At 43.4% G+C, this 27253-nt stretch overlaps 1 protein-coding gene across 5 annotated transcripts in view; it reads left to right on the top strand.

The window, feature by feature from the left end:
* Positions 1-27253, top strand: part of RAPGEF4 (Rap guanine nucleotide exchange factor (GEF) 4) — a 308011-nt gene that overhangs the window by 154345 nt on the left and 126413 nt on the right. For all 5 annotated transcript variants that reach the window (XM_011991906.1, XM_011991905.1, XM_011991909.1 and 2 more), the window contains 2 exons: positions 19189-19261; positions 23674-23693. In XM_011991906.1, the coding sequence (XP_011847296.1) occupies positions 19204-19261; positions 23674-23693 (78 nt within the window). In that variant the 5' untranslated portion in view covers positions 19189-19203. The remainder of the gene's footprint in view (positions 1-19188; positions 19262-23673; positions 23694-27253) is intronic.

The following is a 27253-nucleotide window of genomic DNA, read 5'->3' as shown; positions in this document are numbered from 1 at the left end:
CTTGGGATGTGGGCTGGCCGGACCTGCTCACTTGCACCTGTAGGAGAGTATAGAGGACAAACAAGAATGCCCTGGAGAGACAGGTGCGTAGGGAGGTTCAGGAGAGAGTTCCCTGGGTCCTGGGTCCTGGGTCCAGGTTCAGAGTCCCTCACCTGATTGCCCTCCCTATGGGCCACCACACATCTGTCCTGAAAGGTGTCATTTTCAGCTTCTGACACTGTCGTGGAAGGGAGGAGAGTCCTTTTTGTCCAGATTAGCTGTGTGCCACGTGTTTAGGTGAGAAAGTGGCTGGCAATGATGTCTCTCCCTGCAGAACTCATAAGGAAGTTTTAATGAGGCACTCCTCCACTCCCTCAGGTTTTCTTTCCTGCAGATTATCTTTGTTTTCCCCCAATTTAAAAATACCTCACTGTATTCAATATACGCTGCTTAAAAGCTGTGTATATATCGACGTGGGCAAAATGCAGTATCATTTTTAAAACACCAAGCATTTTATTTAAATCTGCAATAAAATCAAGAATATCTGTATGTTACAAATGCTGAAAAACACACATTCATGTTTTATACTTTGGATTTTCATAAGCATGGCACACCTGTATCATATTGTTTAGATTTTGTGTTGGCTGGTAAAAAGGTTGGTTGGTAGAAAGGTCGTTTTTCTTCTTCTAGTACTATATAAATAATTTATAAGAAAGCCCAATGTAGCTATTTTCTGATGGGGAAATTGGCGTTTGAAGTTGGGTTTCTAGATTGCAGCAGAAATCTGTTTTAGTGCGTGAGCAAAGATTAATCCACACAGGAAAGTGTTTGCAGCAGAAATCTGTTTTAGTGTGTGATCAAAGATTAATCTGCATAGGAAAGTGAGACTCTTGGCTTGTGTTAACATTAGAGGTTGGATATATGGTGTCCTTAGGCCTCAAGGAAGTCCAGTGTGGAGAATACAAGGAAGCCAGAATGTGCTTCCCAGAAAACCTAGTTATAGAAGCTGTAAGACTGACCCCTGAGGGCAGTGGCCAATGATCAAAATAACAGTGCCAAAGGAGGCCAGCAAATTCAGACTTGACTCATGATGGCATTGAGGCCAGGAGGGTCTGTTTTTCTGCTGGGTGGCACCTGCAGAAGAGATTTAGCAACAGTGAAAGAACAAAAAATCAGACGGCTGAGAGCATCAAGGCTCTGGGTCAGCTGTGATGGGTGGGTGGTATTTCAGGCTAGAACTAGAGGTATGCAGGAGAAGAGACATCCTGTATGTAGGCATGGCAAGGAGAAGGCAGGCTGTGGACCGCATGTAGGGCCGAACTCCATCCCAGCAAGGGAACACAGACATGCTCATCAAGGAAAAAAGCCAAGCACGTGAGGTGGATTAGGGAACGCTGTGACTTTGTTGCCCTGAGGTACAGCCCTTCCTTCTACCCTTGGACTCCTCCCCTCATGCCAGATAACTGGACACAGGGGCACCCAGGGGCAGCTCTACACCTTCCCTGACGGTGGGGGCGGAGTTCCCTACTCTGAAAAGGTCTCACTCGAGAGGCAGAGGCAGAATAGGGGACAGCAGAGCCTAGAATTGAGTTGAGGAAGACAGGTGGACAGAATAAATGCAGTAAGAGCAATCATTTAAAGCTGCAACTCTGACTTCTTTCCATTTTTGGATAATTTTTAGGTTTCCGTTGCTGTTACTGTTGTTTAGAGACAAGCTCTTGCTCTGTCACCCAGTGTGGAGTGCAGTGGCGTGATCATAGCTTACCCTAACTTCCACCTCCTGGGTTCAAGGGATGTTCCCACCTCAGCTGCCGGAGTAGCCAGGACTACAGGCATGTGCTACCATACCTGGCTAATGTTTTAATTTTTTGTAGAGATGGGTCTTGCCATGTTGTCCAGGTGGGTCTCGAACTCCTGGCCTCAAGCAATCCCCCCACCTTAGCCTCCTGAAGTATTGAGATTACAGGCATGAGCCACTGTGCCTGGCCAATTTTTAGTTTTGATATAATTTTAAATATATCTAGCACAGTTGCAGGAATAACACAAAGGACTTACCTAGAATTTTTCCCAAATTCTGCCAGTTGTTTACATTTTGCCCCATTAGCACCAACCTCCCTTTCTCTCCTATATTTTTCTGAATGATTTGAGACATTGCACTCTTTTGCCCCTAAATACTTGAGGGCATGTTTCCTTAGAGCAAGGGCATTTTCTTATATAACCATAAGACAGTTGTCAAAATCAGCAAAGCTGGTTCCTTTTATCACTAATAATAATACTTAAACACCATCCATAATGTTTTATGATTTCTGTTCTATTATTTTTAAACTGTCAATGATTGAAGTTTTCATTTAAAATGTAATTAAGGTTCTTTTTTTCTTCCCACAGTGTTGAAAGAGAAAACACATACATTATTTTTTTTTCAAATATATTACATGGGAGCTTTTGCCAAGTTTACAGAAATACAATTGAACGTGGAGTTACAACATAATGACACCAATTAGATAAAGTCATCAGAGAGATCAAAGGAATTTTCTGAGTGACATGCTTTATATCTGTTTACCTTGGAATTAAGTATTTACAGTGCTATCTCATTTTTGAGAATAAAACTGAAATCATAAATGGGCCACACATGGGTTTCTTAAAACTAAATTTTCACCAATGAGTATATTTTGGCATTAATTCTGAGAGCACAGACTAGGCACTCTATTCCTCTGTTCTTCCTTTTAAAATACAAAATTGATTAGTATCCTTAGATTCTGATGAATTAAATTTAGGTTTTGTTTTTATGGCATCAAGTGATCGTCATGCTTCTCCTGTCCCTTCTCTTAAAGGAAGAAGCTTATTCATAAAGAACATCACAGAGAGATTTGACCGTGTACATCCTATGATTTAAAATGGCTTCTTTCATCCTATCTCCAAATCACTAACATTACGTTTGTAGGTCTTCATGCATTAGGCTGATTTTTCTTTCAAGCATTAGTTTTTTGAATGAAAATGTGCCCTTTGGCAGAATCAATCTGAGAAGCAGTGATGAAGTAGAGGAAATGAGAACTAATATTTATTGCGTGCCTGGGTTGTGAGGAGCTTTACTTGAGTTATCTCATTCAGTCATTCCATCAACCATGAGTGGTGCCATGGTAATATTTCTGCTTTATTACTGAGGAATCAGAACCTCAGAGTGGTTGAAAAATTCAATCAGTGATTCTTTCACTCAACAACTATTCCCTGAGAGCTTCTTCCTATGTCCCAGGCAAGTGTTCTAGGGTCTGGGTATGCACTGAGAGAAAATAGATGCCGTCCTACCCTTCATTAGTCTGTGGTTAACAGAGGAGAAAAGCATTGAGCCACTCCACACTCAGATGCAGAGCATAATGGCACGTTACCTGGGCATGCCAACGACAGAGACGTGATGCTGAGGGAGAGAATAACTGGGGGACTCATGTGGACTTGGGGTTGGGGAAGGCCACACTGAGGAGGTTATATGTAAGCTCAGGTAGGGAGAAAACGGCAAGGGCAAGTGGCAGAAGTACATTCCAGGCAGTAGGAGGCTTCAGGAGGAAAGCTTCGTGTGTTGAAGGATCTGAAAGAGGGCAGAGTGGCTGGAAAGGAATGAATAGGGGAGGTGAGTCAGGGCTGAGGCTGGAGGGAAGGCAGAGGCCAGTTTGTGTAAGGGTTCACAAGTCTTGTTAACACCAGTGGAGATTTGTAGAGCTGGGATTGGAGCCCATGTCTGCCTGGATCTTCATTTTATTTTTTATTTATTTCTTTGAGATAGGGTCTCACTCTCTTGCCCAGGCTGGAGTACAGCGGCAGGACCTCAGCTCACTGCAGGCTCAACCTCTTGGGCTCAAGTGATCCTCCCACCTCAGCCTCCGAGTAGCTGGGACTACAGGCATGCACCACCACAGTCACTTAACTTTTGTATTTTTTGTAGAGATGGGCTTACACCATGTTGCCCAGGCTGGTCTCGATGCCTGGATCTTTAAGCCTGTATTTTCCCAACTCTCTCAGCCCTGCCCTCTCTCATGCCCCACCCCCTCAAACATGTGGCACCCTAATATTCTCTTCCACACAATTTTGCAGAATAGCTGAAGCACCACTTTCATTATTGACATCTCCTAGTCTTCATGCTGGGAGAAGTAGGGCCTACTCTGTTATTTGATGATACGAGAAAGTATGGGCCTGGGTGAGACCCATAAGAACATACTCTGCAGAGAAAACAGAGTTGAGATTATCTAGAGTGGAGAGATGTCAGACACCAGGATCCACTCAAATGACTCAAGGGTTGCAAAATTCCACCATAAACAGAGGCTTCCAAAACCACACAGAGCTGTATTACGGTGATTCCTGCTACATATATGCAGTAAGTATATATTGGCTTAGATTGACAAGGATGTTTTCAGATTGTTCATGGGAACTTGGAGTAGCAATAATAGAAACAATGATAATGGAGGGGAATGAAGAAAGTCATTGCAAACGTGTGGGCAGAAAAGCTGGTGGAGTTTAGAAGGAATTGAAGTAGAAAGTCTCGGCTGGGTGCAGTGGCTCAAGCCTGTAATCCCAGGACTTTGGGAGGCCGAGGTGGGTGGATCACCTGAGGTCAGGAGATTGAGATCAGCCTGACCAACATGGTGAAACCCCGTCTCTACTAAAAATACAAAAATTAGCCGGGCATGGTGGCAGGCACCTGTAGTCCCAGCTACTCGGGAGGCTGAGGTAGGAGAATGGCGTGAACCTGGGGGGCAGAGCTTGCAGTGAGTGGACATTGCGCCACTGCACTCCAGCCCCTCGGGCACAGAGCAAGACTGTCTCAAAAAAAAAAAAAAAAAAAAAAAAAAAAAAAGCTGGGCGTGGTAGCAGGCACCTGTAGTCTCACCTACTCAGGAGGCTGAGGCAGGAGAATTGCTTGAATCTGGGAGGTGGAGGTTGCAGTGAGTTGAGATTGTGCCACTGCATTCCAGCTTGGGCGACAAGAGTGAAACTCCATCTCAAAAAAAAAGAAAGAAGAAAAAAGAAAGTCTCTGAAGATGAATGCCTGAAGCTAAGAAGTAGCATGCTGTGGGCCAGTAAGTGTAGAAAACAGACAGAAAATCACTGTTCTTCTGTAGTTTACATTTTAGTGACCAATGTGCATGGATATGGCAAAGCGAAGAGACCCTGTGGATACTGTATGCCCCTGGGGGTTACTGGGTAGGATCAGACTGAAGACAGGTGAGTTATATGTGAATGCTTCCTGAGAAAATTGGTCAGAAAATAAACTGAGAAATGCATAGTGCCTCTGCCCCAATGGCTTCACATGTTGAGGGACAAAGCCAGAAGGGATGCCTCTGCCGTGGGAAGCCCAGGTGTCTCTCTGAGCCGGCAGTCTTCCTGCCCCCTAAATCTCCACTCCGTCCCCTCTACCCGCCTGCCACACTTGGAGCAGCACACTGCAGAGCGAGAAAGCAAAAACAGGAGTATGGCAGTTTGCTCAAAAGGGTCGACAGTCATGGGCTATTATTTGCTGTGAAATGATCCTTTATTTTAGGTTTTTAAATGATCGGTGCATCCTAATTCTGTCTGACTAATATGTAGGCTATTTTTTCTAATTTCCATGTTTCCATGATTTCTATTAATGACATTATTGTTAATTTTATAAGAGCTGGGCTTCATGTGAGTTTTAATTCAGAATAATTATACCTAATATTCATCACCCTTTGAAGACTAATATGGTTGAATAAAATGTTGTCAGTCAACTGTTTCTCTGTGAACAAGGAGGCAATGGCTACGTTTTTCACTGTTCTTAGTCCCATTTATATGTTCGCTGGACTGTAGTAGATTCAGCCTTAGTGTGATGAGAGGTAAGGATTTACTCTGCAATAACATGGCTAGAGCAAATTGTTTTATGACTTTCCATTAAGTAGCATTGACCTACTGTGTGTGTCTTGCTCTCAACTTGAGCTTCTGTAAGAGAAGCTTATGGTTGATTAATTACTCAAATATACTTAGTGTGCACTAACTAAAATTACACGCATGCCAGTGAGCCCCTGAAATCTTTGAACCTTTTAGTCATCTGAAAGGCACAGATGGGTTCAGTGTGCTTCAACGAGAAATCAGGGGCTTTAATATTGTTAGCAATAAATAGTTGCAGATCCGTTTCACCTCTGCTTTTAGGAATGAAGTGTCTTTAATTTTCTCTACCTGATACACCACTTCCCTCCCTCTTTCCTCCCTGTTTTCCCCATTTCCAGCCCCCTTGAGGCGCCACATCTAAGCCTGCCTTCCCCTTCAGCACCTAATACCTTTCTTGTTTTCCCATCAAAACCATCCTCCAAGCAGCAGGCAGGGCAATCTTTAAAAACACCCATCAGTTCCTGTCACTTCTCTACTTAGAATGCTTCCTGCAACATGAAGACGATGGTTAAAATTCTTACCATCAAGGCCTGCGAGGCCTTCCCTGTCCTGGCCTCTGTGTGCGGAGGCCTCACTACCCTCCTGTCTTCCCCAATTCCCCTTGCCCTTATTCTCCACCCTGCTGGCCTTCTTTGTCCCTTAACACTCGACCTGCTCCCTTTCTCCTTCCTCACTGCCCCTATCCCCCAAGCCTCCTCAGCCTCGGATTCAATGTCATTTCCCTGACTCCCAAATCTGAACTTGCCCTCCCCTTGCCACCTGACCACATTTTCAATGCACCCTATACTTTTTTTCCTTTCCAGCACTTAGCGTCATTGTGTGAATCCAGGTATTTGTACTGTCGTGTGTGGGTAGCTGTCCTCACGAGCCTGCAAGGCCTAGGAGGGGTCCACCATGCCTCCTCTGTCACCCCCCAGCAGGCATGCAGTCAGTATTTGTTGACTGACTAAATGAGTGTGGATTTATTCTGCTGTTGCTGCAGGATTAATCTGACTGCCCTCTGTGACTGAGACTTGACTAAACTATTATTCTTCACAGGTAATAATTCTGCTTTCACTTGAGAGTATTTGAGGCTGCCTACACGTAGGGGTCAGAATCTTGAACTGTCACCGGCCAGGAGGAGAGAGCATCTCTAACAGGGGGCTTTGTCCGTAACTTTATCTGCTTGCTTGTAGCGTCATCCCAGTTGGGCTTTAGTCAGGGGCTCTTAAGTGATTCAGGTTTGGAAAGCATCTTCTATTAGAGCTAAAGTTGTGATTCTTGCACTCCAGACCACCGCTCTCAGCAGGTGGGCCATGAATTAAAAATGGTCATAAATTGACAAGCAGAATTTTGCTTCCACTTAGAAATGTCTATAATAGGGCCAAAGATGTAATTAGGTATCACTGAAAGGGCTTCAAAGTTCTTCGTGCCCTATTATGCGGATGCTCTAGAAATCCAGCAACAAGGAAACAGAATAACTTGCCTTAAGAGGTCAACTCAGTCCAGCCAGTGATCTCTTGTGGGAAAGGCAGTGCATGTAGCTTTAAACAGGTAACCAGAAAGCTTCTGCTTGCAGGCTTCCATTTATAACTGCTTTGCTTTTTGCCTTCTTATCTACCATTCACGGGTTTAAGAATTCTGTAGTACTCTGGGATTTTGGAGTCAAGTGTTATGTCCATTTTCATGTCATCTAGAGGTTGTGAAAGAACTCTGGACAAGAAACAGAAAACAAGAGTCTAAACATTATGTCACTCTTCTAAGCTGTTTTACTGTCTAATCATGAGGCTTTCAGAGAAAGTACAGATGACCTGTTCTTTGTCATGACATTTTATGATCTCAGCTTTAGTATGTTGGGAGAACCTAGTGGAACATAATGAATGGGACCTTATGATGAGACACATCCCCACATCCCCAGAACAGTCGTGTGTTATTCTTTCCCAATCCTGGACGTTGCCTCTCCTTATTCAGTCCCTATTCTGAGCACACCCCACCCCAGGTGTTTGCAGCGATGCCTGTCAATTATCCCTGTGGCTTCCTGTTTTTAATGCTTTTCTGGTGCTGATTATCCCAGCCAAGGGGTTTCAGACATATCCCCAGGGAGCTTCTGATGCTTTCGCTATAGCCTGATGATTGCCCAGGAGGAGGGGAAAAGCAAGGGGACAGTTGTGGGAAGGGGTGTGCCCAAAGCTCAGGCAGCATCCGGTTGGAAATGTGGTAGCTGCTGGGTGCCAGCAGTCGCGTGCCACTCTGGCCTCCCTGATGGAGGCTCCTCCCTGGTATTGGGCAGCAGCTTGGAGAAGACCCAGAAAAGGCCTCACGGAGTGCCAGGAAGGCCCTGACCTCCACGGTAGGGAGTCCTGCCTGCCAGCACCCTGTCTTCTCTTGTCAGATGGCTCAGCTTGGTTCAAGCTGCCAGCCTTCCTTTCTTCTCTGCGTCTTGCTTTGTAAACTGAGTCTCAGAAAGTGACATGTCTCTGTGATGTCTCCTCCTTCAGGAGATGCCACCCAAGTTTTGTATGCCAGCTCCTGGGCTACCTCTAGGCCATATGGAGACTTTGTGCACTTTATAAAAAGGGGTCCCCTTCCCCAGGCAGGAGCAGCCCCAGGCCAGGGCTCAAGGCTTGTGCAGCAGAGCTGGGTTTACCCCCACCACCCCTTCCCCAGTCTGGTGGTTGCTCTGCCAGCCTTCCAGCTAGAATTCCTCAGTGGCCTTGATGGAGACAATTAATTGGCTGTGAGATGGACCAGGTTTCAACCTTTTTAAGACTGTCATCTTTTGTTTCATTTTAGAAAATATTAATGTAGTCTGTATACTAATACTGTATTAATCAGTATTCTAATATATTTGCAACTCAATCTGGGGACAGGCATCTGGCCTCACTGACCTGAGGACTTCTCTCCCTTCCCGTCCCTTCTTACTGCCTTCCCTCTTCCTTCTATTCTGAGCCACAGGCACTTACTTTGCTCTGAAAACTGGCCAATTGTAATTGGCAGGTGAATTTTTTTAAAGGATTCTCTTAGTAACAAACAGCTCAGAGGGCAGAAAGGCTTTGCTTATGTTTGTTAGGTTGTTTCTGGGCTTTCTCTCTTGTGCTCTTCCTTTCTCCATCACTTTGGAGCTCGTTGCTTTCTCCTTGGACAATTTTACCATGTGGGTGAAAAATAGGTGGTACATTATAAAATTATTTAAGAAAGTCTATTGTTTAAATTCTTGTTTTCCCACAGCTCCATTTGGCAGACGATCAGTAGGTGTGTTGTGGGTCATTGTGTGCATATCAACAGCCTCAGTGATGTGAAGCTGTAATGTAGGAAATGTTCTTTCTCAAAGCTGGAGACTATCTGGTTGGAAAATTTCATCAAATATACTGGGGTTCACTTAACCCTTGGTTTATTGTTACAACTACCATTATTATTATTACTATCCAGAACCATGTACTAAGTGCCTGATATGTGCAGGGAACTGTTATAGATTTTATTTCTTATCCTCACAATGGTCGTGAAAGATGGTGCTGTTATCCCAGTTTCCTTACCCAGGAGACTGAGGTAAGTAACTGACCCACGTTCACACAGGTAGCATGTGGTGGAATCGGAATTAAGACCCTAGTCTTGTGTGATTTAAATGTCTGCACACTTTCCGTAACATCAGAGGTTCTTGGCTTTTTCACTGAAGCTCCCAAATGCAGAGGAAATCAATACCTAATGCCTGGGGTCTATACCCTTTGTAGCTAGAAGTAGCCAGCAGCCAGATCAGAATTTCTTTGAAGTCTTATGCTTTAATCTTTAAAATTTATGCAAATTTAGCTTTCTACTCCATAATATAAAAGTATAAAAATAATCCTTTAAACTACTTGACATAGAAAAAAATTTGAGCTCCCGGAAGAGCTCCTGTTTATTCTTCTCACATCCCTTTCTGCTCTGCTGGGTCCCACACCGGGTGTCTGCACACCTCAGTTGCGAAGGTCAGTACTGCACTCTGATGCATCACAGTTAAATTCTTAGTACCAGTTTTGTTGATAAACCTTTCCGTTAAGGTGCAAACTGTCACTTGGCCAACCCTCAACCATAGAAGTCATCTTAACAGAGGGTAGAGTCCCTAACACTTCATAGACAAATCCTAAATTGGTCTTTGTTGATTCTTCATGGAGGTCTTTGAGTGACATCTGTCTGGCTGGAAGTTTAGAGATGATTTAATCTTGTGGTTTGTAAACTTTTATTTTTTAGGAGCCAAAGTTATTTTTCAAATGAAACTATTCTTGGAACTTTAATTTATGAAACAAAAAGTGAAGACACTCTAGTGACCACTGAGGCTGAAGGCCATGTTTGTGTGGTGTGCCCTGGGCTGAGGGTACTCCAGGGACCCCAGATTCTGCAGAATGGATCTGCTTCAAAACACTCATTTTACTGGTGGGGAGACTGAAGCCAGAGAGCTTAAGGGACTTGTCTGTAATGGCCCAACTGATTAGCAGTAAGGAGCCAAGCCGGCCTAGTGCTTCTAAGATCCTTGAAAGTCCTTGAGGTTTTCTTGTCATTTGAAGAACTGATTTCCTATCTGCCCTCAGAGGTCCTGGAGGGGTCCTGGAGGGTTGGGAAAGAGAGTGTGCATGAGTCTGTCTGATAGGGGCCTCCCACATGTATTAGCACCATGGCAGGGTGGCCTTAGTGTCAGGAGTGAGACTGGTGCCCTGGGCCTCAGAGACAGAACTCAATCCAGACTGGTGACCTGCTGCACAAGCTGCCCCATCTCCCAAAAGGGCCTTGTAGAAGCTTCTCTGGACATGAGCAGGATGCTCTGTAACAAAAGCCTGAGCCCTCCCAAGTGTTGCTTGAGGCATGCATTCTCAAGGTCACCGTGCAAGAGTTTCGGAGTAACACTAGAGCTCATCATTCACTTCTCCACCTCAAAGCACTGATTCAGTGTTCTACTCTGTTCTTCTCCTGACTATTGATTTATCTCTGCTAACTCTCTATCATTGTAGGACTTGAGCCAAAGACAAAGCTCTTTCCCAAGTGCATATGGCAATTTGAAAAACGACTAAGTGAGGTCATTGATGTTGTTAAGGTGTTAGAGTGTGTTGGGATCCAGGGAAAGGGTTTACAGGGGGGAGTGCACCAGGGCCCCAGAGAGGACATTGTGCAAGAGCTCAGCCAGGCCACCACACACCTCCGCAGTCAGAGTGTGGAGGGCATGTGGGGGCCACATAAAGACCTGGTGGGTCACCTCTGAACCACTGCTGGCCCCAGGTTTAAGCTGACCTGTGCTGACTTATATATGCAGGCCTTATTAAGCACAGCCTTGGCAATCCCCTTAAGTTTCATTTTGATTTTCAGAGAACTTGAAGTGACTATTAAACTTCTATAAAGATATGAACTGCTCCACAATCTAGCATTACTGATATGGTCATCTCTCTTTTATTTTTTTTCAATTCATCAGCTAAACACCAATAAAGCCTACTAGAAGACTGCCCAGTATCCAACTCCCCAAATCCCTCTACCTCAGGAGGATTTTACAGCAGAAGGGAATTACCCCACCTCTGCATGGGGTCATTTAAGAGAGAGGACTGTCTGCTCATGCCACTGTGGGATGACCCTTGCTGCCAGGTGCCAGGTGTACTCTGTGATTTGGCTGCAGGCCAGCCCCATCAGTCCGTCCCCTGGCCAGACAGACACAGTGGGTGATCCCACGGCCTCAGTGTTTGCTCAGCCAAGAGCGCTTCAGGCTTGGGCTCCCAAAATTCTACCATTGGCCCTCATCTATTTCAGGCCACATAGACATGGTGCCATCTGGTTTAGCAGTTGTCACCTTGAAAACCTAGAATCCTTATGCCCCGATCCTCAAATAGTGTCTGCACACCACTTTGAGGACCATAAACTCTATAGCTTCCCTGTTGAATGTGGCTCATTAATTTCCAAGGTGACCTTCCAGCCCTGCTTATTCATTGTAGAAGCCAGATCTTCCAATTGCGTATGTTTAATCTCTACTATTCCTTTTATCTATTGTTGTCTAACCAAACACACCAAATGTAGTGTCATGAAGCAACCACCATTCTATTACATGTGTGGATTCCCTGAGGAATCTGAAAAGGGCATAAAGGGATGGCTTGTCCCTGCCCCACACTGTCTTGGCCTCAGCTGGAAAGACTTGAATGGCTGGAGTTGATCTGAGCACCTGGAAGCTGAAATCATTTGGAGGCTTCAGAGGCTGGCCTCAGTGGGACTGTGGAGCAGAGCACTTCTGTGTGGTCTCTCCATGCAGCTTAGCTTCTCACAGCATGGCAGATGGCTTCTAAGAGGCAGCACCCCAGGAGAGAATTTCTAGACCAAGTGTTCCTAGAGACCAAGGAGAAGCTGCAAGGTTTCTTCTGACCTAGCCTGGGAAGTCACACAGCATCACATCCGCTGCATCCTATTGGTTACAACAGAATCACACAGGTCAGCCCAAGTTCGAAAGGAGGGAAACTAGATGGTCCCTACTGATGCAGGAAAGAGAGCATCACCTTTCAGGAAAGCGTGTGGGATGAGAGATCGTGTTATATTCATCTTTAGAAAAGGTAGACTGCCTCAGTCCACTGTCTGGCCATGACAGTTCACAACCCCTGCCACATCCAAAATGCACTCTGTCCTTTCTTGAGACTCCCAGAGATTTTCCTGTTATGGCATCAACTCAAAGTCCAGGAGCCCGTCAGCTAAATCAGATCTAGATGTGGATGAGGCACCTTGAATGCCGTTTCTTAGGTACGGTTCCCTGACGATGCTTCTTCTCGATCTGAGACCTATGAATGAAAGGGACAAGTTATGTGTCCCCCACACCCAGCAAACAATGGGTATAGGAGATAGGGAAACTGCAGCAGACACTCTCACTTAACAAGGAGGGAAGGTTGGAATGTGTGGCACATAAGTCACCAGTCCGTAGCAATTCTGAAGTCCAGCTGGGCAAATGGCAGGTCCTTGATTAAGGTCCAATTCACTTTCTAGGAGTTGTTTTCTGTGGCTCCTGGCTTTTCTGCCTTTTTTGCTTTTTTTGGAGACAGAGTCTCACTCTGTCACCTAGTCTGGAGTACAGTGGTGCAATCTCAGCTCACTGCAACCTCCACCTCCCAGGTTCAAGGGATTCTCCTGCCTCAGCCTCCTGAGTAGCTGGAATTATAGGCGTGCACCACCACACCCAGCTAATTTCTGTATTTTTAGTAGAGACGAAGTTTCACAATGTTGGCCAGGCAGGTCTCAAAATCCTGACCTCAAGTGATCTGCCTGCCTCGGCCTCCCAAAATGTTGGGATTACAGACATGAACCACTGTGCTCAGCCTTTTCTTTCTTTCTTTTTTTTTTTTTTTTTAAGAGACAGCATTTTGCTCTGTCACTCAGGGTGGAGTGCAGTGATCACTGCTCATTGTAGCCTGGAACTCCTGGACCCATGTGATCCTCCCACCTCAGCCTCCCCAGTAGCCAGGATTACAGGTACACGCCACCAGGCCTGGCTAATATTTTAATTTGTTGTAGAGATAAGGTCTGATTATGTTGCCCAGGCTGGTCTCGAACTCCTGGCCTCAAGCAGTCCTCCCACCTCTGCCTCCCAAAGTGCTAGGATTACAGGTGTGGGCCACCACACCCAATCTGATTCTGCCTTCTGGGTTTTTAGTTCTACCTTCTGAGTCATGTTCTTCTTTCATAAAATGTAGTCTGTGTTGTAGCTGGGTAGTTCTCAGCCTGCTTCCTGCTCATAGAACTTGAAGGGTCCAAAGGATTCTTTTTATTAGTTATTGTCTCTGTTTATTACAGTCAAGGATAGTGTAATTTGTTGAAAATCTTAATGGGTTTCTTATGTATCAATTTATCATCGATTTCATTGGACAAAACCATACCCATGTGCATCTTTGCATAAACATTTTTCTACTTTGAACCTTTTCGTGGTTACTGTGATATAGCATCCTTAAGATTCTTTAAAAAGTCTTTTGCATATCTAAAACAATCTGTGAAGCACCACCTTAAATCTTTCTGAAGTCTTAAAGCAGGGTTTTACAGTTGCACCATTGGCCTCCTTACTCTGAGGCTTTGTTTTCCTGCCAATGCCCCATGTTTGATCTTTGTCATGAGGCCCTTTCTAACTTTGAAAATCTTTTATTGAGAGACATTAGACATAGCTTTATTTTTGAACTCTACAAGTCCTAGACCCTAATTTATATTTACTCTAAATTCTGATTGCAAACTAAATGACTCCTTTGTTAGTTCATCTGTGTATGCACCTTAAAATATACAGCCAAGAGAAAGCAGCTGCCACGGGTGTTTTGCCTAGAAGCCTCTTTAGCTAGATCCATCAGTTCCTCGGGGACACTTTTCATTTTCCACATTACTACCGGCATCAGTTTTGCTCAACTTTCCACCACTGCAAAACAAGGGTGAGTGTCTTCTATCTTCCATTAATATCACCCTCACTTTTTTTTTTTTTTTTTTTTGAGACGGAGTTTCTGTCTGTTGCCCAGGATGGAGTGCAGTGGCACGATCTCGGCTCACTTCTACCTCCGCCTCCCAGGTTCAAGCAATTCTCCTGCCTCAGCCTCTCAAGTAGCTTGAATTACAGGCGCTCACCACCACGCCTGGCTCTTTTTTGTATTGTTAATAGAGATGGGGTTTCACCATGTTGGCCAGGCTGGTCTCGAACTCCTGACCTCAGGTGATCCACCTGCCTCAGCCTCCCAAAGTTCTGGGATTACAGGCATGAGCCACCGCGCCTGGCCCTCACTCTTCTTTAAACTGTCATCAAATCTCCACCAGCCCCATCAGGCTTCCTTAAAAAATTCATGCCACACGTCTTAGGTTTTGTTGTACCACCACCTCACTTTCAGGTATCAAATTCTGCTTCATTTATCTATTGCTGTGTAACAAACCATGCCAAACTTAACAGCATGTGCCAACCATCACCTTATTAAGCTCACAGATTTCTATGGGTCAGGAATTTGAATAGGATGCTGTGGGGAATAACTTGTCTTTGCTCCATTATACCTGGAGCCTCGTCTGGGAATACTTGAAAGACAAAAGTGACTTGAGTGGCTGGAGGTGACTTGGCTGGCTGGGAGCTAGAATTATCTGGATGCTTCTTCAGTCATATGTTGGCTCCTGGGTTGGAATGACTCCAAGGCTGGAGTCAGCTGGGAGAGTTGACAAGAGCACTCATATGTAAGTTCCTATTTTCTCTAACTCCTTCCTTTAAACTTTTTTTTTTTGTTTTGATTGTTTGTATGGTTTTCTGTTTTGTTTGTTTGCTTGATGTCTTACTGGTAGAATCATTTCTTCCATTTCTTTTGAAATCTATTTGAAAGTTTAATAATACATGTAAAATAGAGAAGAACATTAACCATTCTGGAGTCCCATGGAATAAAAGTCAAAAGTTCTAAAGAATGAATAGTGAAAACTAAGTCTCTCTCCTTCTTGACCCTCAGCCACTCAGATCTCTTTTCCAGAGACAATCCTTGCTACTACTTTCTTGTAGATAGTCTACACATTTACAGACCTTTATGTATATTCACACACAAACATCTTTTATTCCCACAAAGTGGTATATACACCATGCTGTAGTTTGCTTTTTAAATTTAAAAGCAGTAGATAATTCCATATCTGTATATAAGTAGTGCTGCTTCATTCTTTGTCATGGCTGCATACTATTCCAACAGCATCTGTTTATCAAGACATAACCCATCATCATCTCAGAAAGTAACCCAGTGTCCTCTACTAATGGACATTTGGATAATTTCCTGTTTTGTTGTTGTTTGGTTTACTATTACATACAAGCACATGTGTTTGCATATGTATTCAGGTGTTTCAGGAGACTCTACATCTGCCCTCTGAGGGAGGTTCTTAGCTCAGTCAAAGGAAATATGCAGTTTTTGGGTGGGGGGACAGTTTCACTCAGTTGCCCAGGCTGGAGTGCAGTGGCACGATCTCGGCTCACTGCAACTTCCGCCTCCTGGGTTCAAGTGATTCTCCTACCTCAGCCTCCCAAGTAACTGGGATTACAGGCCTAAGCCACCATGCCCTGCCAGAAATATGCATTTTAAAATTTGATAGATATAGTCACTGGCCACTGAAAATGGAAGAAGAGAGGAAAAGATAAAGAAAGAAAAGAGAAGGAAAGAGACACAGAGAAAGAGAAGAAAGAAAAAGGAAAGAAAAGAAAAGAAAAAGAATTACATAGATATTTCCAAATTGCCTGCCACTGAGGTTATATAATTTTACACTCCCATAAGCAATATATGAGGTAAGCTGTTTGCTTCATTCTCATCAATAGTGTATTAGCAAACTTTTTGGAACTTTGCCAATTCTGACAGGTAAAAAATTATATTGCACTGTAGTTTTTATGTGCCATTCTGTTATGAGTGAGGTTCTGCATCTTTTCATATGGTATTTTCTCTTATGAACTGCTTTTTAAATTTGTGCTTGGAAGATGAAATGGTGCCCAAAGATCAAGCAATATGCAAATTATTTAGAAATCCCCTTTCTGATACAGATGTTATTCTAGTTAGCTGTTTTTATCCTAATTAATATAGGGCATTCTGCAGGCTACTACTTAAGAATCAATCTCCCAACTTTCGTGAATGTTTATTAAAGAGTGTCCCATCAATTTTAAGGAATGACTTTTAATTTACAAGTATAAATATTTCCACCCTGATTTGGTAATCTTCACTCTACCAAAAGCTGTTATGCTGGAACCCATGTTGTCTTATTAAATGAATTTTTAAAAATTCAATTCAGCAATGACATGAATGAAACAATTAGAAAGTTTGACCATCAACTGGATATTATGGATATATTACATTTTTTTAGCTGTGATAATGGTATTGTGGTCTTATTTGGGGGAAAAAGGAGTCTTTATCTTTTAGAAATTCCTGCTGAAATAATTATGAATTAAATGATATGATATCTGGCCGGGCATGGTGGCTCAAGCTTGTAATCCCAGCACTTTGGGAGGCTGAGGCGGGTGGATCGCTTTGAGCTCGGAAGTTCGACACCAGCCTAGACAACATGATGAAACCCTGTTTATCAAAAAAAAAAAAAAAAAAAAAAAATTAGCTAGGTGTGGTGGTATGTGCCTATGGTACAGTCCCAGCTACTCTGGAGGCTGAGGCTGGAGAATTGCTTGAACCAGGGAGGCAGAGGTTGCAGTGAGCCGAGATCGCTCAACTGCACTCCAGCCTGGGCAACAGAGTGAGACCCTGTCTCAAAAAAAAAAAAAAAAAGATATCTGAGATTTGCTTCAAAATAATTCTAGAAGGGGTAAGTGGATAAATGTGTAGATGAAATAGTATTGGTCATGAGTTAATAATTATTAAAGTTGAATGTGGAACATGTGGTATTTTATTTCTGTATCTGTTGAAATTTTCTAGAAAAATTTAGACATTCAACAGATAAGTACTAAGTTTGTATTATGTGCAAGACATAGTTCCCTGTGTTGAAGAAAATAGACATTTCACAAGTACACAGGACCTTGTTTACTTGTTCTGTGCTGTAAGCCCCATCCTGAGACTTGTTCTGTGCTGTAAGCCCATCCTGAGACACTGTATACAATAGATGCTCAATATGCACAAGTCCTGAAATCCAGCACACACACTCCTGCCCACAGGGCTGCTCTAGTTTCTGTTCCCACTAGCAGCGACCCTGATGATGTGCTCCACAAGACAGCAACAGACCAGGTGCTATGGGGCTTGAAGGAAGGTGAAGTCTCATTCATTCAGGGATTAGGAAGGTGCTTCCGGGGAGCTCATGGGGACTGACGTTAAGGTGCCTGAGACAAAGAACCCCTATCACATCCAAGACAATGCTTCTAAGCAAAGTGAAATGGCCCCTTCAATTTAACAGGAAATATTTCTTTTAGGAGCCTCTTAGGGAGTTGCTAATGGTAATCAGGGGTCACAAAACCTTACAACATAACCAGTCCTCATCTGCTCTCTCTGGGCCTGTTTTATTTACAGTCCAGAATAATACGATGCCCAGAAATGTGCTGCTTAATGAATGCTCTCTCATGAAGAAGAAGAGTAGATGGTGTCATAAGAAAGAAGAGAATGAGAATTAGGAAATTATCAAAGGAAGTATCAGGAGTGCAGGGTGATATATTGGTCCTGTGGGTATGTCTGAGTGATCACTTAGCTCAGAGGCTGAGGAAATCATGGTTTTAATGGTTGCATGCAGGTGTTGGTATAGTTGCCTCAGAATGAGAAGAAAAAAAGAATTTTTAAAAAGCTAGTTACATCTTGACTAGAAGAAGGCTCTTTTGAGAAAGCATCAATGTCACATTACAAACGCCATTCAAATCTACCAGATGGGCCAGATGGTTGCCCCAATACTGCGTGCTGCCAGCTGCCCATTGCTACAGATGAAGTCTTTTCTGCTGACGTTCATGCAACCCACAAGCACACTATGGAGTGTTGATTCTTTTGATACTCTTTAACATGTATGTGTCATCGCAATTATAAACCATAAATATACATGACACCATGCAATAAATAAAATTGCCCAGCTTCCATTCTGAAAGGGGAGGAGACTGTATTTATGACCTGAGAAGAGAGGGCGGCTAATATTCATTTTCCATTCTTTATAAATGTCACTCCTCTCTAGTTGGATGCTCTAGATGGCTTTATTCTCACCAAGCCTTATCCCTCCCAAACAGCACAGACTCCTGGGGCTAATACCTTATGCTAAGTGCCAGGTTTTAGAGCAAGCCTGGACCAAAAGTCAGGCAGATACAATTCAGGGGAATCCAAATAGTTCTAAATTAAGCTAAACTATTTTATTTGACACATACCAAAAGTTCTTTGCAGGTCACATAAACAGGCAGGTGTACGATGTAAAAGGAAGTAGGTAAATGGAAGCGCATCAGCTTCTTTCAAAAAAGACATTTTCCTCAAGATGCATTTCTTTTGGCTTTGAAAGAAGCTGATTCAGTGCCATTCACCTATTAAGTAGGCAGCACATTTATTTGTATATGCATCTATAAAGCTCAAGTGCCTTTTCCCTCTACAAAAAGCTGAGCTTGTGTTTGTGGGGCTGGGGAGGGGTGCAGGGGGTGTTAAATATCCCACACAATTCAGGCAGCCACAAATATATAAATGAACTGGCGGAGATAGAACCCCTGCCCCCAGGCACATTCAGTCTTATTCAGGAAGACCTGTTTAGAACACAACATCTTTATTTCAGACCAGAGACCCCGGAGAACACGTTTCATGGCTCTATAAATACAAGGCTCAGATGCTTCCTGACACCCAGCATTTCTGCTTTTTAGCATGTAAATAAATGAATGCTCAAAGCAAGTAAATATCTGTGTGTTGAGTTTACAATCTTGTCTTTCAGAAATATCGACAGTATATGGCAGGACTTCTGGCTCCTCCTTATGGTGTTATGGAAACGGGCTCTAACAATGACAGTAAGTGGAAAATGTGAACATTTTGTATCTAAAAATTTGTCGTGTGGTGTGTGTTTTCATGTGACAAAAAATATGTCCTACACCAGCTTGTCAGAGTAAGTCTCCAGACTCTTTTGTGGATAAACAAACCTGCCAGCTCACACTGGAGATATTTTTAAAGAAATGGTTAATATAGTATTATTCTGCGGTCTTAGCTGATAGAGAGCGGTATGCTCTGGTGCCAGCTGGAACTTCAGCATGCACAGAATACTTTCCCAAAATATCTTCATCTTATAGTGAAATCCAGTGTTGTTTCTGTGCCCTTTTAAAGAAGGGATGCACGAACTGTATTTGTCTCAGTCCCTTCTGGATACCTGAGAGCCCCACCTCTTGCTTTTTTTCTTTTACTCTATTGATGAAGAAAAGTGGGGTGAGTCATATATTTAATCTTCTAAATCATGGCCACTTCCAATCCCAAGCCTTTGTGAACTTTAGATGCCCTTACCCGCCCCCGCCCCCCCCACACACACACAAAGTGACTATGAAAGGTGACAGGTTAATTTCCTTAACTGTAGTAATCATTTCACTAGGTATATGTATATCAAAACAGTGTGTTGTACATATTAAATATTTTTAATTTAAAATATCCAGGCCTTTTATTAGAGACCAGTCTCTGGCTGGTCAGTGAAAAAAGGAAGTTTTTCTCTGTGGTTTTCTTGTTTTGTGGCTCCCCACTAGACTCACAGAAACCCATATGTCCCCGGAGTCTTGTGATCTGTTCATGCATGTCGGAAACATGGTTAGCGCTCGTTACTATTGCATCTATGAGTCTCCTTATGAAGCTCTTGTGTGTATACATATAACAAGATTCCAGGTCCTGGAGTCTTTGGAGCTATAGTGCTTCAGCCAGCAGACCCAGTGATGTAGCAGGTAGGCCCTGCATCTTCAGAGCCACAGCCAGTCACCCTTCAGTTCCTCTTCCTGTATCCTAGAATTCCCACCCTCCCTCACTGACTCGTCACTCACTGCAAGAGATCTTTCTCTGTGCTTGACCGCGATCCCCAGTGAGCATCTTCCTTCTCCTCCCCTCATTTCCCTATTTCTATGCAGCCTCTGCTCTGTCTCCCCGTTTGCCTTCTGCTTTCCTGCAGAGGAGGAGGGTGGGAGGGAAAGGCTTGTCCTTCCTTTCCTCTCTTGTTCGTGCTTTCTTTCTCTCCTGACTGAGCCAGGGATGGCTGGCTAATTAAAGCACCTGAGTTGCAATCCCAGCAGTGCTGTCTCCTAGCTGATGTCCGGCAAGGCACTCAGTCTCTCTGTGCCTCAGTTTCCTCAGAGGATTGTTGTGAAGATCAAGTGAATCAAAATATGTTAAGTGTTTCAAAGGGTGCCAGGCATGTAAAAAGCTCCCAAATGGCACTGGCTATTATTTCCTCACCTCCAGTCACTCTTCAACCCCTCAAAGTCTGGCTTTTGCCCCATACTTCTTGAATAAACCACTCTAAAGTTACCAGTGACCAACCAATAACCAGACCCGATGGTTCCCGCTGCCCACGTCCAGACTCCATTCCGCCTTGGCTCCCAGGGTGCCGCTGTGTTATCCTGGCTTCCTCCTCCCTCTCTGGCCACTCACATTTTGGTCTCCTCCATAGGTACTTCTTCTCCTCCCCTTACTGAAGAGTTTAGCCATGGCTTCTTTTCTCTTTCCTTCTGCATACTCACTTTCCCCTCTTCCATGGCATCCTTTCCTGCAACTGATACAAACACTTCCCAAACCAACACCTCTGTTTGATCCTTCCAGGGGCAGCCTAACTTTCCAGGTGACCTCAGGTTCTCTTTCTACCTGGATGTCCTGCTGGCCCCTCAAGCTCAAAGTGTTGATAAGGGAACAGATTCTGATTCCCAAAAAACCAGTCCCTCCTCTGGAGAGGCGGGTTTCTGACAACTCCATTGTTCCCCTCTTGTGCTGGGCTCCAAACTTCAGCCATTTTGGACTCCTCCTTTCTCTCGCCATCACCCTCTGAGGCCAGAGGTTTGCCCGGGCCTGGCCCCTTCCTTTGCGTGTTCACAGTCTTCCTTTCAGTTCCCTCTGCAGCCACTTGGCCTCGGGCCTCATCTCTTTGGAGTTTAGGGCAGAGATGACCCCTTGGTCTAGCCTAGGCCTGATTTCCCCAAGCCATTTTTTACTTTTTATTATGAAGAATTTCAAACATACAGAAGTAGAGAGAATGGTACAGTTAACACCCTTATTTTCATCACTTCGTTTAACTGATGTCAATATTTTAGTACTTCAATATATTTCTTAGTAGTAAATTAATATGCATTTTAATATTATTTTTGCCATATTCTCCTAATCACAATCACATATACATGTCACTCCAAATTCATCACCAGGCATTTTTGAAAATAAGGACTTTTTCATGTATAACCAGAACATCATTATTACACCTAAGAACTGGCATGATTTTCCACCACCCAATCCATATTCAAATGTTCCCAACCAAATGTCTTTATTGCTGATTGCTCAAACTGGACTTCAGTCAAGGACCATGCCGTCTGGTGTTTATGTCTTAAACGTCAAATTTTAATGTTGGACAGTCTCCTTCCCTCCTTTCTCCTGATCATATCACTCTGCTCCTTGAAACCTTTCAGTGATCGTCCGTTGCCTGCCGTGGAAGATGAAATTCCAAGACTATTAATGTCTTAACCCAACTGTCAAGTTCCTGCGCGGCCTCAAATCACCTTTTCAGTGTCATTTCTCTACAGATACTCTAATTTCCAGTTATTCATATATGGTGATTTGTGCAACTGTGTATTTATCTTATTGAACCTGCTAGAAAGTAAGCTTCTGTTATATCCCATAACCTCATACAATCAACCCTAGTTCTTTCAGATGGATGATGGATGGGTGGATGGATGAATGGATGATTCGGGATGAGTTTCAGAGTGCCGACCTGAGGCCATCCTTCCTCTTTCTGACAGAGCTGGGAAGTGATAGCGAGCCTATTAATACTCTCTATTTCAGAGAATAGTTCTTCTCTGCCTCTTTCCTGACTGCATTTTTATGTCTTGCGCGGTCCCAGGTGTGGATCAAAGCTTCAATTAGAGAATGTTTCCAAAGTCTCTTTCATCTTCACCCCTCCTGCATTCTGTACTACTGCCTACTAGGATGAGCGCTCAGGTTTTTTTGTTTTTTCGTTTTTGTCTTTGTTTTGTTTTTTTGAGTCAAGGTCTCACTCTGTCACCCAGGCTGGAGTTCAGTGGCATGATCTTTGCTCACTATAGCCTTAACCTCCCTTGTTCAGGCGGTCCTCCCACCTTAGAACTCCTAAGTAGCTACAGCCATGCACCACCATGCCTAGTGAATTTTTTGTAGAGACAGGTTTCGCCATGTTGGCCAGGCTGCTCTTGAGCTTCTGGGCTCAAGAGATCCACCTGCTTCAGCCTCCCAAAGTGCTGGGACTACAGGGGTGAGCCACTGTGTCCAGCCGGCACTCAGTTCTTTTAGTGCTGATACTGTAAATCTTGTGTAGCCCCTTGTATAAAAACAAAATGTCCTGTTTACTCAGAATTTGGATTTACTGGTTTTTTTTTTGTTGCAAACCACCTCATACTGCTCTACTAGTTTGAAGATAGGTGCAAGCCACATGTAAAAATGACCTATGCTTCTGTCTCCTCTATATATGGTCACTTGTGCCTGCTGTACTGGAGGCATTAAGCTCTGCTGGGGCAGTGAACCTCCCAGTGTGGCCACCCTTACCATGTCAGTCAGGGGAGAAGCCTGAAGGAGGTGAAAAGGAATAGGACTGCCTGTAGTAGATACTCATGAAATGTTTGTAAATCAATGACAAATGAGCAAATGGATGAGTCATTAGCCTTCAGCTAAGAACACTGAGATACCCCTGGAAACAGCCTCTGCCATGCTCAGACTTGACTTGGAGATGGCGGGAGTTTGCTTTGCTCACAATGGAAGTTGTTTTCCAATGTCTTTCATGTGCTACTTGCCCCAGCTTCAAATCACTAGAGCCGAGTGGGGTGGTTTGCAAAGTAAAATCACAGCATGTGAAACTTAAGAGTTGATGTGTCTATCCAAAATTCCAAGTGTTCTGGTGCCGAAATCAGTGGAATTGGTTGCTTTCATGGTAAGAATGAATCCGTGATGAGTGTTTACCTCTGTGAAAGTAAAGCATATGGTAGTAGCAAAATAAGCCTGGATTTTGGTGTCTGGGCACATGGCCCTGCTCCTGATTCACTGATTTATTTAAGCAGCATTATGTAATTTTTTATATTTCTAAGCAGCATTATATAAGTTTTCATGGAAATGCAAATTGAAAACACTGAAATTTTACTTGGTTTGGTTCAGCAAAATTTCAATTCCACTTTACTGGTTGATTATACAATTCATGGCCTCTCTCTGTCTCTTTTTCCTCCTTTAGGGATTCCTGACAAGGAGAACGTGAGTAGCTACTCTCTGTGCCTATCTTCTAAAAATTGTTAAAAGGTAAAAAATATTCATGGTAACCCTACCAGCAAAGAGAGCTCTTGACCCACATTCAAGAGAGCAATAAATATTTTTCTAATCTCATTCTGGCATCTTTGGCAAGTCACTTTGAAATAGAAAGGGCAGAAGGTTGATTGCTCTGACATGGTCGTCACATGTCCCTGATTTTAACCAGTCTGAAGAAAGGTTATTCTAGGGGGCAAATGCTACAGTTACTAAGTGTTTTCTTTTTCCCATGATGCATATATGGCAGTCAAACAAATCATTAGCCTAATAGCATATAGAAAACTAGTTGTTTTTCCTTAGCAGGAATACAAACGATGAAATTCAGGGTCAGTTGATGAATTTGTCTAATTATATCCAAGTGCACTAGTGTTAACATTTCTTTTTGGAAACTGAAAATAATTAATTGCTATAATTGTTTCTGTAAAACTGTATTCTTTCTGTAAAAGAGTAGAAGGTTTAGGACAAAGATTTCACGAAGAAATAGCAAGCATTCCAAGAGTGGTCATGGTTTAGTGGCATACCTTTGCATGCAAATAATAATAATATTCATTCTATTAACTGGCATCTAAATTTAGACAACAACATGGAAGGGTTAATGATAGGAGTATGCAGTGATTGATTGGAAGCAGTGCTTGGTTGACTTTCAGATGTGTCACCTTATAATTGTATCCTTTGCTGTACCCAAGTGGCAATGTTACAGGATTGTCACCCTTGCCTTTCTCTGCGTTCAGTCCTGTGTCTGTGGGAAGATAAACTCTCTGAATTCAATGTAGATTATTTCCATATCCCTTCTCAGATATCAGGCTCTGGCTTTCTTTAGCTCCTCCTCCTTTTCATAGTGTTGGTTTTAAAAGGACTGGTTGGGAATTCTAGCCCACTGCTATAGCACTACAAACTTGGGGGGCGGGGGTTGTTTTTTGCTTTTTGTTTTTTTGTGATGGAGTCTCGCTCTGCCACCCAGGCTGGAGTGCAGAGGTGTAATCTCAGCTCACTGCAACATCTGCCTCCCGGATTCAAGTGATTCTCCTGCTTCAGCCTCCCGAATAGCTGGGATTACAGGCATGCGCCACCACACCCAGCCGATTTTGTAGTTTTAGTAGAGATGGGGTTTCACCATATTGGCCAGGCTGGTCTTCAGCTCCCGACCTCAAGTGATCCATCAGCCTGGGCCTCCCAAAGTGCTGGGATTACAGGCATGAGCCACCACACCTGGCCAAACTTGGGTTTAAGACCTAGCAGTGTCACTTCAAATGTCACACCAAAATTTACTTCGTTTGGTCCAGCAAAAGATTTCAGCTCCTAACTGTGTGGTCTTGCCCAAGCTACTTGGTTTGTCTAAACATCCTCATCTCCTCTTTAAAATGTGGATGTTACCTTAAAAGGAAATTGTGAATATTGAATGAGATAATCTGTGGAGAAGGCACAGACAAGTAGAGTAGGTAGGCTCAGTAAAGGTTGGGACTATTATTGTGGTTAGTATTTTCTCAAGTCTTGTATCATTTTCTAGCTACTCTTCACCTCTGAAAAATGTCCTACCCTTTAATAAAGTAACTGTCCTTTTGCCTTTTATGGCTGCCCCTTCTTCAGTGAACCTTGCCATTGATATTTAGTCATAAAAAATATATTTGTATGTTGAGTCAAGCTCTAGATAATCAGGCTCATAAAGGTTCTAAAGCAACAAACTGATCTTGCCAGCATTTTGGACATGGATGTCCCAAATTATCCATCCTACAACAAATAATACACAAATCATTTGCCAAATAAAGAAGACAGAAAGGCCTTGTGCTTCCTCATCAAGAGACTCTCAGTGATGTGGGGAGCTCGCACAGAACATCCCAGCCCTGGGAGGGCTGAAATGTTCTGGGCTTCAAAAGGAAGCGCCATTGCTCCTGGGCACCCAGTGACCTTTAGGCAGGCTCTCCCTGCAGTGGAACAACAGGCACAGGGCTCTAAGCAGAGGGTCTAACAGCTGTCATCATGTAGCTCACTTTGTGACAAAATAGGAATTTAAAGTTTGCAGAACAATGAGCTTGTCAGATACAATGAACGGTTAGCATGTTGTTCTGAAAGATTTGGGGAACTGGCCAGGCCATCTCCCTAATACTAGTGTAGTATACGCTTATTTGTATTTGTCCAGGCTATTGTAGGTCACATTCTCTAACAAACAGAGAAGCACACTTTAATTCTCTATTAGCAAGTAGAGTAGATGGATCATCACCATGTGTTATTAGGAAAGCTCTCCAATGCCATCAGTCAAAGTACAGCAAATGAAATGAAAGACGTTCATGAGCAGAGTTGAAGCGCTAGAAAGATAAAAAGGAGCCTGAGAGTCTTGAAGTGGTGTTAATTGAAAATGTTTCTTTTGGAGGAGACAAGTTGTGTTATGATGATTTCTTTTATCCTTTAGCTTCTTTAACTACATTTTGGGCAATATTATATTCCGCTTATATTTCAAAACAACAATAATATGCCTGTGGACAGAAATAAAAGCATTTAGACTATTGTTTCAGTGTCCAAACAGATTATTTGTAGAAAAAAAAAATTCTCCTTTCCAGCTTCTCCTCATCATTTTGTTAATCACCATGTTTAACTGTTTTTTGTTTTGTTTTGTTTTGAGACAGAGTCTCTCTCTGTTGCCCAGGCTGGAATGCAGTGGCACAATCTCGGCTCACTGCAAGCTCTGCCTCTCGGGTTCACGCCATTCTCCTGTCTCAGCCTCCCGACTAGCTGAGACTACAGGCGCCCACCACCACACCCGGCTAATTTTTTGTATTTTTAGTAGAGACGGGGTTTCACCATGTTAGCCAGGATGGTCTTGATCTCCTAACCTCGTGATCCGCCTGCCTTGGCCTCCCAAAGTCCTGGGATTACAGGCGTTAGCCACCGCGCCCAGCCACCGTGTTTAACTTTTAATCAAATATGCACACATCAACAAGTGCTGTTTGTGACTGCCTTGCCAGCTACATTTTCTTCTCAGACTCAGGCTTACCTTGCACAAAAATAAGTTCCTTTTCATATATTGCACCTTTGTAGAAACAAATGGATGGGCAGCTACTTGCTGGATTGTTTTGTCTACTATTCATTATAATTGATAAAGACATTTAATGTTAGATGACACAGGACCCTGGAACTTGTAAAATATCAAGAAAAATGTTAGAAAAACAACTACACAGCCAGGACACATAGTGAGACTCTATCTGCGCGTGCGCGCACACACACACACACATACACACATGCTGAATGTGGTGGTGCACACCTGTAGTCCTAGGAGGATCAGTTGAGCCTGGGAAGTTGAGGCTACACTGAGCCATAAATGTATCACTACACTCTATCCTGGGCAACAGAGTGAGAAGAAAGAAACAGAAAGAGAGAAAGAGAGAAAGAGAGAAGGAAGGAAGGAAGGAAGGAAGAGAAGGAAGAGAAGGAAGGAAGGAAGGAAGGAAGGAAGGAAGGAAGGAAGGAAGGAAGGAAGGAAGGGAAGGAAGGAAGGAAGGAAAGAGGAAGGGGAA

This window comes from Mandrillus leucophaeus, unplaced genomic scaffold (genome assembly GCF_000951045.1).
Source record: "Mandrillus leucophaeus isolate KB7577 unplaced genomic scaffold, Mleu.le_1.0 Scaffold40, whole genome shotgun sequence".
NCBI classification, from domain to species: Eukaryota; Metazoa; Chordata; class Mammalia; order Primates; family Cercopithecidae; genus Mandrillus; species Mandrillus leucophaeus.
The sequence above is the reverse complement of the archived record's forward strand: the minus strand, read 5'-3'. Positions and strand labels throughout refer to the sequence as shown.